This window comes from Lytechinus pictus, chromosome 2 (genome assembly GCF_037042905.1).
Source record: "Lytechinus pictus isolate F3 Inbred chromosome 2, Lp3.0, whole genome shotgun sequence".
Taxonomy (NCBI): Eukaryota; Metazoa; Echinodermata; class Echinoidea; order Temnopleuroida; family Toxopneustidae; genus Lytechinus; species Lytechinus pictus.
Window position 1 is genome coordinate 30,122,221 of NC_087246.1, and position 19,937 is coordinate 30,142,157.

At 36.1% G+C, this 19,937-nt stretch overlaps 1 protein-coding gene across 4 annotated transcripts in view; it reads right to left on the reverse strand.

Annotated features, from left to right (window-relative positions):
- Window positions 1-583: 583 nt before the first annotated feature.
- The window catches only part of LOC129281684 (Fanconi anemia group J protein homolog), a 41,589-nt gene continuing 22,235 nt past the window's right edge, over window positions 584-19,937 (reverse strand). For all 4 annotated transcript variants that reach the window (XM_064115249.1, XM_064115254.1, XM_064115244.1 and 1 more), the window contains exons 19-31: window positions 19,808-19,863; window positions 18,727-18,867; window positions 17,973-18,041; window positions 16,344-16,466; window positions 15,641-15,770; window positions 14,561-14,667; window positions 13,711-13,874; window positions 12,054-12,121; window positions 9,845-9,956; window positions 6,749-8,202; window positions 5,780-5,868; window positions 4,749-4,818; window positions 584-3,952 (exon numbers count right to left, since the gene is read on the reverse strand). In XM_064115249.1, coding sequence (XP_063971319.1) covers window positions 3,759-3,952; window positions 4,749-4,818; window positions 5,780-5,868; window positions 6,749-8,202; window positions 9,845-9,956; window positions 12,054-12,121; window positions 13,711-13,874; window positions 14,561-14,667; window positions 15,641-15,770; window positions 16,344-16,466; window positions 17,973-18,041; window positions 18,727-18,867; window positions 19,808-19,863 — 2,777 coding nt within the window. In that variant the 3' untranslated portion in view covers window positions 584-3,758. The remainder of the gene's footprint in view (window positions 3,953-4,748; window positions 4,819-5,779; window positions 5,869-6,748; window positions 8,203-9,844; window positions 9,957-12,053; window positions 12,122-13,710; window positions 13,875-14,560; window positions 14,668-15,640; window positions 15,771-16,343; window positions 16,467-17,972; window positions 18,042-18,726; window positions 18,868-19,807; window positions 19,864-19,937) is intronic.

A 19,937-nucleotide genomic window follows, 5' to 3' on the forward strand; every position in this document is an offset into this window, starting at 1 on the left:
TGTATGTTTTTGCCTTAACTCAATTTATTTAGCTAGTAGAATGCTAATTTTTATTGAGAGTATCAATTTTTACATTAGTAACAAATATCTACGAAAAAATTGCAAAAATCTTATGTATTTTTTGTTTTTTTATTTGTATTTCTTTGTTTATTCGAACCTTTGTTTTTTTCCTGATGAACTTTGTTGAAGACCCTTTTGCAGAGCTGCCAAGTTGTATTTTGCATTTTCAGTATTCTTATCCCCCAAAATCAGTATTTTGACAAAAAAATCTGTATTTTTACCGTGTGAGATAAATATTTTGTATTTTTCCCCAAAAAAGTGTATTTCAAAATAAAATGCTTTGCGCACTCGCCCATCACGGCGCTCAAGCTGCATGCAAGCTAAAATGTGCACTGCTCTTGCAGATGAAAAAAAAAAAACATTGAAACTTGTGTATATCTCACCCTGGTTTTTACAAAATGATTGAAAAAAAAACAAGTTACCTGAAATTACATTGATCTAATAACCATATTTGTGTACGTTTTATGAAATAGAGACATATAGAGATGATTTTTCTCAATAAATTTCGATTTTGTAAAAAAAAAAAAAAAAAAAACATATTTTTTAAAGAAAAAACGTACTGCCGTATTTTGGTTGCAAAAACGTACTAAATACGGAAAAATCGTACTACTTGGCAGCTCTGCTTTTGCGATCATAAATAGCATAAAATAAATCCATTTGAACCAACAAAAGTAAAAATAATCATACATTTATGACTTTTGGTTGAAAAACACAATTTGAATTGACCTAGTACATGGAATCACGTTTTTGAGCAATTTGGGGTCCGACATGCATGTACAAAATGTTGTGTAATTTCGAAACCGCGCACCTGGGCATCGCAAATTTGGTCTCAAATGTTGCGCAAGACTTGAAAGTAAAAAGTCAGCAAGCAATGAAAGAACGTAGGAATAGCATCCATAGAAATCATCACACTCTTTTCAAACCAAGCCCTCTCAGTTCAATAGTGGTTGCATAAAATGTAAAGGTGGCAATCTAAAAATGGTATTACAGGTTTTAAAACCACAAAGTTAACCACCATCTAAATGTACTTCACTGATGCTTATAAAGCCATTCCTTACCACAAATTCATCCTCAAATATATAGCTATGATATTGCCATAAAACACCACAGTTCCTATTCATTGTAAATGATAACAAATCACTGCTTCCCTCGCGTCTTTCAGGGTTTAATCTGTACAGTGTTGCATGCAGTAGAACATCATAAAGCACCACTCACATACCTGTACACCATTTTCTTCAACAACATTGTTGACGATCAACAGAAACAAGAGTGTTGCTAGGGTGAGCACATAATATGCCCGCCTGTAACATGGAAAATTGAGTCATTGGTCAAGCAAGAAAAGTGAAAGATGGCAAATTGACCTTCGACCTTTTGACATAAAAATCAATAGGCTTCCTGGGATCCATGCTAGTATCATACAAACCAAATTATACGAGCCTAGGTTAACTTAAACTAAAGTTATCGCGTTTAAAAGGACTTCAGAAGGGAAAGATGAAACACGTCACTGTGACCTTGACCTTTTGACCTCAAAATCAAAAGGCTACCTGGGATCCATGCTAGTATCATACTCACCAAATTATATGAGCCTAGATTAAGTTAAACTAAAGTTACCGCGTTTACAAGGACTTCGGAAGGGTAAGATGAAAACATGTCACTGTGACTTTGACCTTTCGACCTCAAAATCGATAGGCTTTCTGGGATCGATGCTAGTATCATACACACCAAATTACATGAGCCTAGATTGAGTTAAACTGAAGTTATCACATATACAAGGACTGCAGAAGGGCAAGATGAAAACATGTCAGTGTGACCTTGACCTTTGACCTCAAAATCAATAGGCTTCCTGGGATCTATGCTAGTATCATACACACCAAATTATATGAGCCTAGGTTAAGTCAAACTGAAGTTATCGCGTTTACAAGGACTTCAGAAGGGTAAGATGAATACACGTCACTGTGACCTTGACCTTTGACCTTTTGACCTCACCTGGGATCTATGCTAATATAATACATACCAAATTATATGAGCCTAGGTTAAGTTAAACTGAAGTTATCACATTTACAAGGACTTCAGAAGGGTAAGATGAAAACACGTCACTGTGACCTTGACCTTTGACCTTTTGACCTCAAAATCATTAGGCTACCTGGGATCTATGCTAGTATAATACACATCAAATTATATGAGCCTAGGTTAAGTCAAACTGAAGTTATCCCATTAGTTAACGGACAGACAGACAGACTAACGGACACCGAGCGTATTACCGTAACCATTATACGGCAGGCGTATAAAAAGAAGAGCTCAGGAAGGGGTGGTGCTAAACACCCCCTCCCTCCCCTTGATCTGTGCCTGGGTTGAACATATTATTTGCTTTAATGGCTGCTCACCAGACATTCCTGTGGAATTCATACATGTATGTATGTATGACAACAGAGGTATCACAAGTTCACCACAATAAACAAACAAACCGAGCAACAAACCTACCACAGACAACAACTCCACCTACCACACACTTTCACATCATGCCATTCACAGCATCCTTTCACATACCAAATAGCCCATGCCAAAATAAGCCAATTTCGATCGCTTATTTCAGTTTGCATTAATGCATGCAGTACCCGCGAGCTGGATGCGTCGCGCTACATAAGATCCCATAGGCTTTACACGTATAGCTAGCAGACGATCGAAATGTAAACGTTTCAACATGGCAGCCTCCTGGTTCGCTACGTTAGACGAAGCGGAAATCTTAAAAATTCTGACTGATAAAGACTCGGAGAACACAAAGAAGGCCACTAAGGGAGCAATTTCATTGTTACGTGCGTATTTGGTGGAGAAGGGACTCTCCACAGATTTTGAGAAGCTAGAGAAAAGTGAACTTGCAGCTGTTTTGTCCAAGTTTTATCTCGAAGCACAGAAAACTGATGGGGAATATTACAAAACCACTTCACCCAATAGTATCCCAGTTCATTTACTGACTTTGTACATGTACATAGTGTTATAAAACATTGAAAGCCTAGTTCACTTACTGAATTTGTACATAGTGTTATGGAAGCTGAGTTCAACAGTTTCCATCCCTGGGGAGGAAGTCAAGATCCATATATTGTGAGTACAGGTACATGCTAAGAATGCCATAATTCATTTTTTGTTAATTTCTTGTAGATCCTATAGGTGATAATAATTATATTGACTGGGCTTCTTTCGGGGTACATCAGAAATATTGACCACGTTAAGACCATATTAGCTAGGTCAATATTTCCGATGTACCCCTCAAGCCCAGTCAATATAATATAAATCAGCAACAATGTAGTAAACTAGGAACCTGTAATTCCTGCCAGCTGGCAAAGTTTTAAGCGTACCTTCATTCACAATACAATCCCTGTAACATTTTTTTTTGGGGGGGGGAGGGGGGTGATCATTAATGATGAAAATAAAACTTAAACAATATCACATGGATACAGTGACTAGAGAAGAGATCATCAACACACAATACTGGCAATCGTCTTAACTTTGGTTGAACTTCCATAATGGAAGGATACTTCGATTGGAAGAGTGGTAATCTCGCAAATTATTGATTGGCTTTTGCTTTCAAACCAAGTGAATGCATTATATACTTTTGTAAGGCATTGATCTTCATTAACAGATCCCTCAAAAATGATGTAAAACTACTCCTCAACAGCTCTACCAGAAACATAGACAACACATTATCCCTCACCTGACTTATTCTCTGCAGTGATAGAATTACAATGCACCAGATTGCTTGCATCAGTCATTAACATAGATCCTTCCACTCCTTTCACTGCGCACCTACAAGATGACCTCTGACCCCTATCTTTAGTTGCCATGACATCTGACAAGTACTTATTCTTAACATCCTCAGGCAGTAGACATGTCACAACTTGAAAAAAAATTGAAAAATACAATTTTCTTTCTACCATTTAAAATGCCCTCTAAAATTTAATAATAATATGCAATCACTTAAATAGTGTTTAATACAATGTTTCTAACCGTTGCAGACTATTATCTAGGCTTTAGCAAAGCTACACTGATAAGGTGCTCGTGTATTAACAGGATTTCTTATTAACACGTACCTATTTACAACCCCTGGGTGGAGAGTGGCAAATTTTACATCTTGGAGATGAAATAGTTGTGATAAATCTTGATTTACAGGCTTCCTTTGCACAAACTTACTCACAGGACTTCTATAAGTTTGTATACATGCAATCAAACAAATCAGAATATAACACATCACATTCAACATCTCTGAAAGATAAATACTTCTTTATCTGATCCAAACATAGAAAGGTTAAGTCTAATAAATTAATTGGTAGTTCATGGTACAGGTCTACACAAAATAATCAATTTTCCAGTTTCTCTTCCAATTCTTTTTTTATTTTCATAATATTTCTTCATAAAAAAACACATGTTAAATCCCCACCTAGCCAAGATGAAAACACAATGTGAAATATAATATATCCTCCCACTTTACCACCATACAAAATATCTTTTAAGATGTCTCCATAGGGAGTGATGTAAGATGGCAAATTTACAATTGATTTGATTGTCTGCTTATGAGAACAAAGTATCAATTGATTTTCTATAGGTAAAAATTAGTCCAATTGCAAATTAGCAATCAATGGCAAATAAGTTTCTTGCATCATCCATTGGAGAGCTATATGATTTACGTGACTTACCATCTAAGTTGCGAATTAATGGTATACCACACTGGACACACTCTATATCATCTTTGCAGAACTTTGATTTCTGAAGAATAAATAAAGAGGAAGTAAAAGGCTGATCATAAAGGAATCTGATTCGAACCCTTACAGTGCCATGGGCACCAAAGCCTAAACATATACCAGGAAATTTGCTACATAGGTTCAGTAAAGCTTTAAAACTCCTCTTCATACAGAAAACTGTGTTCACAGAGTCGTGTCCAAGAAAAAAATGTAAGCTTTAATTTGGAAAGTTTGTTTGTATGACTGCTCTTAATTCAGTGGATTCACAATACGGTGCGCCATCTATCGGTTGGCAGGGGACGGCAAATTTCTAACTGTTGGGTCAAAATCATGCGCAGGCTAGGTGCAGCCAGCGCATAGTACTGGTGTAATGATGCTTCAAAACTGAAAACCATAAAGCGGAGGAAGAATCCAACGAAAAAGGTCTAAATTTCCCAAAGAAATCTGCAGCAAATTTCTTTCCCATCTCCTAGACCCTGGTAGACACTAAACAGCACAGTTTTATGCAAACCAGTCGAGCCGTGTCAGTCAGCACACAATCGCATGCATATGCACAAACGCGCTCAGCAGATATGTCGACTTTTTTCCCATGAGGCAATGCGAATTTTGGCCTGTCTGCTGGAACCGATAGGTGGCACACCATATTGTGAATCCACCGAATTGAAAAGCATAGAAGGGTAAAAATAATTGATGTGGAAGTTATGCAAAAAATTCACCAAATATTAGTATTGCTCCTCACAACCTAAAAAAAAATATTTTTTTTAATTTGTTGGACATATGGATAATGATTAAGTTTGTGACAAAAATACAAAACCTATGATACAAATATTTCAATTGCTACTCACAAAATTTACAAAAATACAACTTCCCCTCCAAATCAAGTTTAAGCAATTACCAAAAATGAGCTGCCATATAGATGAAATGTTGGCAAAGCTGACACACTGCATGTCGCAAATATGAATATGGGAAACAAAAAGTAAACTAACCTCAACGGAATCAATAACTTTCTTAGGTGTTCTTCTTGTCCTGGCAGACCGACGCACTAACATGTGAGGTTTAGTCTCTTGAACAGTAGCTGTTTGATCAAAAGGAAAGAGAGCATCCATTTAATGTACAAGATAGGTTATCATTCATAGTTATCAGACAAACATCTGTTTTAAAACAACTGTGATAATTAGTGATTGAAGAATTAGGATTCAGAAGACTGAATCATTGGAGAGACAAAACAAACTTTTATATCCTGTTCTTATATGTTTTTCATTTAAAACAAAAAAGTTTATGTGCACACTAATAATATTTAAAGAACTGGTACTAATCATAGGTTTACATTTAATTCCTGACAGCCAATAAGAGCTCAAAGTTGTTTGCAGAAATTTGTCCAAATGTTCTATTACCTTCCATTTAAACCGTTTTTGTAAATTTCATCTTCTACTCATTCTTGCTGTTGAGAAATGCAGGTCGAATAGCTTCGAGCATGCATTTACTTCTTTAGATGATGAAGTCCAATGTTTTTTTTTCATTTTTTTTCACTGTTTCCTTAAATATAAAAACATAACATCAGGCAACATATTACATTATACAACTCCCAAGACTGTTCTGTAATCTGATCTCACATGATATTCAGCGAATTGCACTATGGCATCCAAAATGCACTATCCTGCACTCTGACGTCAGAGTGCAGGATAGTGCGATCGACTTCTGGAATAATCTAGAATTATCTATAATTTAGATCAAATATAGCATTCGAGGCAACTCAGTAACATGGGTGGGGGGGGGTTGTATAAAACAAACAATACATGATTCTTGTGCATTGAGGACCTAAATAATGAACTCTGTGCTCGACTCACCAAATGGATACCAGTGCAGTATATCAATTGGCTCTTCTCGCACATCATTCATTATTTGGCCCTGCATGCATGCGCTTGCGTGCATTATTTGTATAATATTACACTTACTTTCATTTACATCCTCCTTGGCTTCATTCTGCTCACCATGATCTTTTCTACGACTGAGATTCCTTCGTCCCTTGATGGATAACCTCCTGGACGATCTATCACAATCCCTCTCAATCTTCATTTCATTTGTGTCATCAGTCCTATCAGCTGCATAGTAATTATTACTCTCATTTGTAATTTCGTTGGGTTTAGAGATGTCCTCAGTACTAAAAGTGCACTTCTTTAATTCTTCAGGTTCTGCATGGGTGCCTTGAGGGCTGAAAGGAATAGGTTTCCCAGGTGCGTCACTTCCAGAATCTCCCATTTCGGAATCAAAGAGGACAGGAGTACCATTGTCTTCCTCCCGCTGTTTTCTCCTCATGTCCTCTTCACATTGTTCTTCCTCTTCATCACTCGTAGGTACACAAGTAGTTCTTTGATCTCTTTTGAGAGTATGGTCATCTTGTTCTTCTTCAACATTTCCTTTCACTAATGTTTCCTCGTTAGAAACGTTTCCACAAGAACTTTCAATCCTGCAACATTTTTCTTCATGCCTGTCCTCCTTTTGGCACCCATTGTCATTTTCATCCTTGGTAAAGGCAAACCTGGAGAGTTTATTCTTAAATGATGTGAAAGATGTCTTTGTTGCATCCTCCCGGACGTTTGGTAGTGGTTCATCATCAAATTTAAGTTTTGCCTTTGGGGTTGGTATGTGAGTTCTTTGCACTTCATCTACATTTGACAAACTCTTCATGGGAGATGTCAGATCAATGACCCCACCACTGTGGATTGGGACGCTTGGTAAAGCTTGCACTGATTGTACAGGAACAAAACTTGTTGATTCTGCTTGGGCATTTTGGCAAGTGCCACTGTTCATGATCACAACATTGGGTGTACCGTTGGTCTTGTTGATGAGGGACATTCCTAGCTGCTGTTTGGAAACAACAATGCTTGCATTTGATGCTACTGCTGGTGAAAACGACAGGAGTGTCTGCTGAGGTGGCACTTTCTGGGCAGCATCAAGTTTCTCCTGGGCTCTTTTCCCTTTAGGTTTTCTCCCTCTTCTTGTCTTCCTACCCTTTGTCTGTTCCTCCTGGTCTTCCTCTGCAACGGTCTGACATTGCCCATTGCCTCTCGCTACAAAGGATCCCATGGATCCTTGCTGACCAATATGGTGTTGCAATGGTGTAGGGTCATTCATAGAATTGCTAGTGGGTGTTGGAGCACTCTTGGACATAGGAATGAACAGCTGACCGACATTGCTCCGACCAAAGAGCATACCCTTCTCCTGCTTAGGAAGGCTAGTGTTATCCATCCTGCTGGTTTGACCACATTCCGGAGTACCAGGCATGCTGGTTTGATGGCCAAAGCGGAATGGCGTGTGGGAAAGATTGCTAGTGTTCAATGAAGAGGCACTTGGAGTGACTGGACTCAAGGTCTGAGAATTGGGCTGGGAACCATCAAATACAGATGTGCTGAAATAGAATTAAATTATCAAAGATTCATTCTTACATTTGGGCTGCTAACATTCCTAAGTGCAAAATAGGGAGAGTTGTCTAGATACATATATTGCATAGGCTATGTAGATTCGAATCAGTAACAGGTCAATACGCCATCACGAGACCATAGCTGGAAGGATCGCATTTGTTATTTTCAAGGTTTTGACAACACCTCAGTGAATATAACTGCGGCGTTATATTCACTAAGGTGACGTCATTCGCTGCTTATAAGTTGCGTAATCAGGTAGTTTACTTTATGCACGCGCCAGTGTTTACGCGTCAATTGCAGCATGAAGAACGCACCAAAAAAATTCCATTATGATGTAGATGGCTCATAGCTGCAGCAAGCATTTTGAGTTAATCATAAAGCCAGATGATGAATGCAGTCTCTGATGGCAAATCTACATAACAGACATTGCCTGGTCTATCTTTTTAATAAATAACGCTTCAACTCCCCTCCGAAGCTATATATTCCATCAGGAGAATATTTCCATCAGCGCAGTACACTTCAGGCAAAATATAATCCTTTGGGAAAAATATAACTCCGTCGGGGAAATGAAATGTTATATTCAAACTCTAGGTAGGCAATATTTGCATATAATACATGTATCCTGGTGGATCAAAACAGTGTAATAGTCAATGTTATCTTTATCATCAATCAATCATTCACTTAATTAATTCAAGTTTATACCCGAGTCGCAGCCAAATGGCTGAATATATGTATACAAACAATTAATAGACTCATTGCATATTTCAAACAGTAAACAAACAACAACATTCATAAATACTGACTTAAGAATCATGTAGTTAAGAAGACAAGATTACTTGTCTTGTAAAAATCATCATCATCACCACCATCTTTTATCATTATCACCATCACTTCCCCACAATCAGATAATCTTCACCTACATAATAATCAACACCACCATTACCACCACCATCATCATCATAATCATCATCATCATCATCATCACCATCATCATCATCATCACCACCACCACCACCACCAGCATCATAATCATCATCATCATCACCAACACCACCACCACCACCACCATCATTATCATCATCATCATCACCACCACCACAACCACCACTACCACCACCTACCTCAATTCAATGCAAAAAGTACAACTAATACCCCCATGAATCTGCATGCCTATTCAATTGCACATATCGCCCATGGCCATTATCACCATCATCACTACTGCCAATACACCATCATCTTAAAAATCATCGTCGTCATCATCAACCCTCACCACCATTTTACACCATCCCCATTACTACCATCATCATCACCACCACCACCATCATCATTAACACCAAGATTACCACCGCCACCGCCAAATTACTACCACCATCACCACCATTATCATCATCAACACCCAGATTACCACCGCCACTGCCGAATTACTACCACCATCACCACCATTATCACCACCATTATCATCATCATCATCATCATCATCACCATCATCATCAACACCATCATCACTAACACCATTATCACCAACATCATCATCATCATCATCATCATCATCATCATCATCATCATCATCATCATCATCATCATCATCATCACCATCATCATTATGAACTTAATAAAATGCAATCTTACTCTGCATCAGGTGAAGTTTGCATCCTGAGATTGGCAAACTCAGAAAGAGAGGTGAGAGCATCTCTAGCCTGAGAATGGTGATTCACCTTGCCTCGCACCCACTTTGAAATACCTGAGAGATAAAACGAAGAATTTTTAATGAAAGCACACCTTGAATTATTGTGATCTCTCAACTTTAATACCTCTTTTTTTTCTGTTTTCTTCATATCAAAGAAGACATAGAAATAGCACATAGAGAAAGTAATCAGACAAAATGATAGAAGGGTTAACCCTTTCTTAACTGGGCTATTTCGGACCAGTATACTGGGGGGGGGGGGGGTCAATTTGACCCCCCCTCAGATCTCAGCTGCTGATTGCGCAATCGCCGCGAAAAGCGCGTAGAGCCGGATTTAAACTACAAGAGTGTAAAGTAAAATTTTCATATATTTTATATAGCTAGTAGAATGCTAATTTTTGGTGGGAGTATCAATTATTACATCTCTAACAAATATCTACAAAAAAATAGCAAAAATATAATTAATTTCTTATGTATTTTATTGTTTTTTTAATTCTTATGTATTTCTTTGTTTTTTCAAACCTTTGTTTTTTATTGTTTTTCCCGATGAACTTTGTCGAGGACCCTTTTGCGATCATAAATAGCATAAAATAAATCCATTTAAACCAACAAAACTAAAAATAATAATAAATTTATGATTTTTGGTTGAAAAACACAATTTGCATTGACTTTTTACACGGAATCACGTTTTTGAGCTATTTCTGGTCTGACATGCACTTACAAAATTGCGTAAATTTGGAACCGCGTACCCGGGCATCGCAAATTTGGTCTCAAAAGATGCGCAAGACTTAAAAGTAAAAATGTCAGTAAGCGGCGCAGTCAGTCACGGCGTAGTGACAAAATTTGTTGAGGGGGGGGGTCAAATTGACCCCCCCAGTTTAATAAGAGTTAAAGGAGACTGCTACAAGAATAGGATAAATACAGCCATCCTATCCAGTATCCATGAGGAGAAACCCAAGATAACAACTTCTTATCATGTTAAGCTTTATCCACTATATCCATCATTATGTTTCATTTCCTGACACATCTCTTATCTACATTTTATTGTAGATATTGTATAATCTAAAAGAAGAATCAATTGTAATGTAATATCAATGTAATAAATGACTGAGTTTAATTTTTTTGTTTCTGTCACGAGGGGGCTTTGTTGAACGTTATGTTCCAATAAACAGACTGATTCAAAATGACAAATCCAATTCAAACGTTAAGACAGCAATGAAACGTATATCAACCCATGACCTAATAAGACCTTTGCCCTAGATAATAGCACCACTGGCAAATTCCTCCTTGTTTACTCCCTAAGAGTAAATTACAAATCCATAGATCCACCTGACAAACAAAAGCTTGAAATCTACAAGCAATTAGTCTCCTGTAATTTACATTCATGTCTTGTAGATTTCTTGTCAGTTACATTTCAATCTGTCAATCGAATGTACATTACATCCTGTAATTGACACAGCCAATATTCAAAGCATGATGTAAATATCACAGTATGCAAGTGTGCAGATTTCTTTGCACTTTTTTTCTGGGGGGGGGGATATATAATTGTTTCAAGTTGTCTTTTACATGAATACATTGTACTCAAAGAGTGCATTGAATTAATATTAGTGCTAACCTAAATTTGAAGAATTTTGGTAACTTTTTATGATTTAAACACAATCCAAATCATAACAAATACACTGCATGTTATTACTTAAATAACAAATGTACATATCACCAATTCATAATAATATAAATAACTTCTCATTAATAGACTTCTGTGATAGGGAAACTGGTATTGCATTCATTTTTTTTCAGGAATGCATTCCTTTGTAAAGTAATCATAAATCTTAAACTAAAAAATGTAGATTTATATTAAACCCTTTTTTCAAGCCTATGAGGCTTTTGGGGACACCTTTTTCTTTCACTTGTTTAATATTATAGATGATCTTAATGTTCCATATAAAATGTTGTACACTTATGTTTAAATGTATATATGTTTTTATTTGTGTTTATTATTGAAAGAAATAAATGTGAGTATTTTCACTCTCAGGAATCTCTGTTAATCAATCAATCAATCAATCATATTAGATCTTTAACATGGGAAAAGATGGTTTAAAAATTCATAATTACTTTAAATGGAGAAAGGTAAAAACTCCTCAATAAGATGCATACCTGAAATGTATTTCTTGGGATTCCTGCTAAAACGCTCATCAATCAACAAGATCGCTCCCCAATCTTTCCTGTAAAGTAGTAAATAGAAATTGCATTGTTTGGTATGTATCGCAGAGAGCAAGTGAAAAACTTACTTGCAATTTATTTTTAGAAACAATTGTAGCTACACATGTTGGAAATATGTTACAAAAACCTTGGCTAGTTTCATCTGCAACTATAAACTCAAAGTCAATCAACCCTTTTACATGTTGAAGAAAGATAATTTAAAAAACCCTAAAAACTTGACAACAAAATTTTGTTACTGAAGTTTACCCTGTTTATTATTGAATTCTTTGATATACAACAGCTTAAATGTAGGGGCCAATAATAAATAGGATAACTGCTTTTAAATCAACCAATAAGAAGCAAATATATTGCATGAGGAGAAACATGATATATAATCCAAAAGCAAGAGACAGATTACAAGTAATCATAACTACAAACGTGAAATACAATTCTATGCAATAAAGTAAAATTCAACATGCAAAACATTAAAATCTGATAAAAATAATATGGAAAATAACAGTTATTGAATTAAAAAAAAACATTTTATCTTGCTCAGATTAATGAAAGAACAAACTCTTTGTCCGTGATATATATTGTGAAACCTGTCTTACATATCTTCTCATTAAAACCATGATCTACGGACATGATACACTTGATAAAACACACAATTTAATTAAAATAAAAATTTGTTGAAGAGTAATGCAGAAGGAAGTTGTTAATCTGTTAGATCAACATCTTGGTCATATTGCCAACTGGAGGATCTCTACAGCATTTTTTTTTGTATTTAAATGATGTTTTATTGGTCACTTCAAGGTACATTCATTCAATACAGTTGAACAAATACAAATGATACATTATAAGAAATTACATAACATAAGTGGATAACCACTGTATCATGTCTCGCCACCTGCGTTCGTGGACACTTCTTTTGTTATTTCGAATAGCTATAATGTTTTCCAATTTATACGATCTAGTTAACAAATCAACACAATCAGAAACTGTTGGTTTACATGATTTACATCTACTAAGATAAATTGATTTCTTTGCAATAACTAAAACATGATTAAAAAGAAGACATTTTCTTGATAAAATACCGAGTATTACACTTTTTTCCGTTAATAATGAAAAATCAAACATAGTGAGTTCTTTTCCTAGCTGATTCCAAAATAACTGTGTAAATGGACAATTCCAAAATAAATGTTCGATCGTTTCAATTTCTGCATTACAGAAAGAACATGTAGGTGAAGAAATGACTTTCATTTTGTACAACTTATAGTTCAAGTTTAAAATATCGTTCAATACTTTGAACTGAAATTCTCTGTAATTTACATCAATAGTGTTCAATAGAATAGATGAACGAGCCAATACCAATTCTTTATCTGAAACATCATATCTATTTTGAAGTCTAACTCTACAGCATTAGTGATTTCAACATTTGAAAGTCTTGGAACTTTCTTACTTTTTATTTAATTTCTCCCAAACATCATTTATCTGTTTCTGTTTGATACAGTTCAACTGTTTTTGAGGATTCCTTTCTCTTTTAATTTCAGTCATATCATTTTCAGTCTGGAGTAGGCCTACCCTTTAATCTTTTATCCCATTATTGACTCACTTGTGTCTGATGCATCTGCCTAAGGCTTGGTTAAGAGCCCTGTATGCCTGAACCTCGTACCATTCACCACCAGATAGGAGCCCTCTAGAGGCAGCATACTGGTCATTGTAATGACGTTTCGCCTCTACCTGTGCATCGCGAACATTTGGGTATGGAATGCCAACCTAGTGGAATGAAAAAAAGATGATATAAGAAAAGTGTAAAATTCAACATATCTTGTATACTGATGTTAAAAAAATACATTACAATACAATGCAACTCCTGATATCTGTTGATAATTCACGGCAGTGTTTCATAAGCTATGGAAAATTACATAAGACTCTACAATTGAATGAAAGTATGAAGAACTACGTACAAATGATAATGACAATAAACCAAAAGTCAATGCAATTTATCAGACGCATATACATCCACTCTGCAGAAAGCTCAATTTTTCAATTGTGATCATGACCCTAACTTTGACCTAGTGGCCATCTCATCACACAAATGAGACTCTCTTATCATATTTCATAACATGACAGAACAGATATATATTGCATTCAGGTTTAATATTACTTTTTTTTTTACATGTTCTTTATTTGTTAAGTATTATTTTTACAAAATTTAACGAGCATTACAGGAAATACAGTCGTACTTTATTACAATTTACACTGTTTTCAATTGTCCATGTCTTAACCTCAATTTTTTTTCTCAATACTTCCACTTGACAATAACATAATGCGCCCTTTACATTGAATATCAAATTAATCTTTGACCTCTGCCCACCCCCTGCATCCTCTTCCTCTGGGTTTCAAATGGAGTTCTTGTCATGTTCACATTGTCACCATGTTATGTACCATACAATACTTACAGTGATAACTGCTCTGGCGTTGTTGTCAGCAAAGTCCATGCCTTCACTGATCTTCCCCCTGCACACAGCAAACATCAGCACTCCTGTGATTCGCTGGTTCTCCAAACCTGAGGACAAATTCAGGCAATTTGATTCACAACCAAACTAATTTTACAGTCATCAAATCTGTTCGGTCAATTGCTACCTTATACAACAGTCACACCAACATAACCTAACTTCAAACCGACCAAAGGTATGCCAGTGGAAATGTACCTTTAATAAGTTTTGCATGTGTGACTGTAGCATCAGGGACCAGGGCCCCGTCTTACAAAGAGTTGCGATTGATCCAATCAATCGCAACTATGGAAAGCCAGCAAAGTCAACATATAAAATGCATGTTTATTTTCTTTTAAAATCTAGATATGAATGTATATCCATAAATTCATTTATATCTTGACAATTTGGTGTGATCTCCTTTGTTTACAAAGGACATTTTGCAAATTTCCTGTAGAAAAAATTATGACACCGATGGATTTCCATATTTACGACTGATTGGATCAATTGTAACTCGTTGTAAGACGAGGCCCAGGGCTTGCTTTAACCCAAGGTAATGAAGGCGATGACCACAGTTGCCCACCCTCAACTACCTTGGCCCATGAAATTCCCATTACTGACAGTGGCTCAAAGTTGTTTTTTTTTAAATACCTCGCTCTCCTGAGGGTTTACTGCCATGGCTGTTCAGAACAGGCAGACAAACATATTCCATTGCAAAGGGCAAAACGCCTACTTTTTTAAATCAAAATAGCCCTGGATAGTTTTAAGAAAGGCCTGTAAATTTCCACTGGATTTCATACAAAATATCATTTTGCATAATCAAGTACGAAAAAGGCCCGTAATTTTTCCATGTGAATCAAATAAAAAATAATTAGACATTCTGATAAATCATCACTCAAGAGGCAACATATACAAGAAATAATAACATGGGACATAATCAAAGTCATAAACATACCATAAGGATTAGGAAAAATGAGGACTTTTCTAAATATTCCTGTAAGAAGATATGTTTGACTCCTGATAAAGATTGTGGATTTAAGTTCTCACCATCTTCTTCACATAGTTTGATTGTTTCATAGAACTCTCTGAGTTGTTCATCAAAGACTGATTTATCACCTCCTCTGGCTTCACACATCACTGACTTCAAAGATTGCAGCTGGTCGTACAAGCCTGTTGCCTGTTCAAAGATACATGTATTGGTTTTGAATACATCATGCGTTGACATGGGATTTTGGAGGGGCAAGATCACATTGATAAGGGGCACTTTTTCAAGAAGGCCAGACATTATAGGGCATCGAGGCCACTTTTAAAGGGGAATGTAATTCAATATTCAAAATATCATTTATGTTGGGCGCAACTTCAGTGGCATCGGCTTTTATAAACGGGAAGATATTGCAGGGGCGCCACAGGCAATGGCCTCACGTGGCCTCAGGTTATTTTGAAGACTGATATGTGTATTGTATCACAAGATGATCAATTAATAAATAACAGCACCGCAAAACCAAAACGAGCAATATGATCAACTTTATCATTGTCATCATCAATTATCTCTCTATCACCACCACCACCGCAACCATCATCGTCACTGCTATCAACATCATCATTATTGACATCATTTTCACTATGTGGTATCAGTACTGTCATTACTATCATCACCATTATGATGATGATCATCATCATCAATATCACTACCACTGCCACCATCACCATCACCACCCTCACCACCGCCATTGCCTATAGATCATCTTACCGTCCATCTTTCTATCACTTTGTTCATCATACTGTACGAAGACACAAAGCACAGAACTCCATACGGTATCACCTTACAGACCTCTAACACCACACGACCGAGATCATCTTGGAATGCAAATGTCTGAAAAGCAATAATACAATAAGATACAATTTAATACAACATAGCTAATTCAAAGATTCAGCGACATGTTTCCTTGTGATCCAAGATTTGTTGGCTCATTTTTAATTTGCTTAGATTTAGATTGTGGAGAAACTTGCTTTGGTGTGGCACTAGTACTTTTATTCTTAAAGATAGAGGAGCTGGAGTTTTAACAAGAGATCATTTTATAAATGATCCATTTGGGATACAATGCATGTTATCCATTTACTATAAACATATCAAGCAAATTTCCAATATCAGCCATGGGTTAATCTCGAGTCTAGTATAGGCCGTTTCATACATTATTGCACCTCATGTTGGATAGCACTGTACTATCCGTAGCCAGTGAAGATCAGTAATTTGTTGTCTTTCACATGTTACTGCCACATATGCGAAAGTTAGCAAATTTGCACACCTCATCAACAGCATTGCAGGATTCCCAGCTTTTCAAGAAAACAAAATTCCCTGATATTTCCCTGATGAAGTTTAAAAATTCCCTGATAATTATTTTAGCCCAATTCCAGTTTCGCATGTTTTCTAGGTTGTTGCAGTGAAAGGGAAAAACAATGAAGTAAATCTAATTAGTACCACCATAACCAGTCATTCAATGGATGTCGTTTTGATATGCAACAAAATATAACAGAGACTGACTACCGTGCTTCAGACTTTCGGGCTGATCAAAATTCCATGATATTTCCCTCACTTGAGGCGTTTTCCCCTGATTTAAGGTATTTAAAAAATGAAATTCCCTGATTTTTCCCGGACTGGAAAAAAATCAAAATAATTTTCCCTGATGGGCTGAGAACCCTGCATTGTGATGTATGATGTGTGACAATGCACATTGTCCATGATTACATCAGCATTCAGATGTTGTAGCAATGGACGATCTATCACCACTGGTTGCTGATAGCACTATCAATCGCAAGAAAGGTAAAATCTGAAAGTGGGTCTGTCTAACCTGACCTAATATCAGCTTTAATTAAAATTCATCAGTCCAAATTCACAAAGGCGGTTTTGAAAACCCACGGTTGAGTCCATGGTTTATGCAGATTTCCTGTATAAATTACGCTTATTATACCACATACATGTATATTAAAAAATTCCAATGCTGATGCGTGCTTTTGTCACAGTGCGCCAAATTGACGCATGTTGCCGTTGTTATGCACGCCATTTTATTTTTATTCTAGGTCCACTGTTTTTAATTAATGAGTCCACTCTACAAACAGTGGACTCATGAATAAAATAGCGTATCTAACCATGGTAACAGGCGTCAATTTGGCGCACTGTGACAAAAGCGCATATCAGTATTGGACATTTTTTATACACGCGCCCGATACGCACTAAATTAAGTGTAATTTATACAGGAAATCTGCATAAACAATGGATTCAACCGTGGGTTTTCAAAACCACCTTTGTGAATTCGTGCCATTCTGTCTACAAATTTTGATTAATTATTCTCCTAACCAATGTTGGTAATAATATACTTGCCTCTGCATTTTTGTAGGTAGCATTCAAGGAGTGTCCATTGGGACCAAATGCTAAAGAGCCTACCCACACCTAGGAATGAAAAGACAATAAATCAAATAAAATCTACCGGTAAGTAAACCATACACAATATTTGCATGCATTGTTTATTCATTTACTTCATTGAAAACTTAATACCTGTACATATGATTTCTAGATGCCAAAATATATGTTGGATGAATAATTTTTGTAGATAAGTGCTCTTCGAACTTGTTCTTTAATTCTCATACGACACAAACTTTGTACACAAATATCTGCCACGCCTGATACATACTGCCTAACATATCAAAATAACCAACATTAGAATTATTCCACCAATTTTATAAGTACTGGAATAAAATACATGTGGAGATTCATTTCATAATTAATCCAGCTGCAAAAATATGAACTAATGAAAAAAAATTTGGCCAACGATTTATGCTGCAGAGCCCTAAAAATCATACAATACACAGAACGTAGCATCAATTTAATTTCTTCCATGCACAAAAAATATTTTAAATAAAAAACTATTTGTAAATTCCTTAAATTATCAAAATGTGAAAATATGAAATTGAAATATCAAACTTGATGTTTTCCATGAAAATTAGATTTAAAAAAGTTGATTTCTACAGATTGTTTCCGCACTATTTAAAGAGGTACACATATTTTTTCTAATGGACCAAAAAAGGCTTTTAACAAATCAGTGTGTCCCATCAGAAATGGGAAAGGGATATATCACCTGAGAGGATTTGATGACATGGTTTGCTTCAAGCTGGATAGGAAAAGCCACACCAAGCTCAGAGGCAAAGGAACTCATTGGTGATAGGGTTCCCGAAGTCAGGATGATTGTCCGAACTGAATTCCCAAAGTCTGTGAAAGCCTGTAAAAAAAATCAATATTAAAGGCATTTCTTTCCATGATATATACTAGTATGCTCAGGGAACTGAGTCCACTTGAAAATCACACAATAAAATCAGACTTCGACAATGCTGTGAAACATTGAGTTGCATCATATTGAGAAAGAAAAATACATAATAGGACCCTTCATAGGCGAAATCTTTCCCTCCCTTTGGTATGGCATATTTAAGCACAATGAGATAAATAATGTTGAGAACGCAAGAGGGCAATTCCTTTCATAATCAGGTCAACACCTTTTGTACATCCAACCATTTCTCCCCCCCCCCCCCCATTCTTTCTTCATTTTATAAATTGCACATCAATATAGAAATAGCGCATGCTCTGGAGTTGAATAGAATGTACCGTAATAGAGGAACTCAGAGATTTAGAATGTCTCAAGTGAAGTATATATTACATAGGCCATAGGCTGAGGTGAGATAATTTTCACGACAGAAATGCTAAACCTATACCTTGGAATGTGTTTCATAATATACCTTGTCATTCATGTCCTTTTGCAATGATTAATGTTGAGTCCTTTCAGATTATTCTATGTGTAAGCTCATATCAATCAAAAGTTTTACATATATTCTAAATCCTCTAAGTAATTAACATTGTTGGTGAATTATGGATGCACGTCAAATGATGTGTATTTGAGCCTTTAGCCTAGGGTCTTCAAGTAAAAATTTCATAGTAGCTCTGTACTGCAATTATATGGATTATAAATTTCCATTGTTGTCTGTGCAGAATAATACTTAAAAAAGGTAGAGAGCAAAGAATGTTAAAATTCATCTAAGTCAAGCATTAAATATCTAAATGTATAACAAGTGGAACTGAACTGGACCAAAAGAAAGATACATTTCCAGAAAATTTTTACAATCCGAACACACTTCAGTTCAGAGTATTAGTTATGTAATTAAACTTACAACAGCTGGGTTCAGGCACCAAAAGTTCAATGATAATGTCCACACAGCCTGGTTGCCTGTTACAATGATAAGAAGCAATGATTCATCAATACATAAAGGAACCATGAATAGTTAGGGTCAAATTTCACAT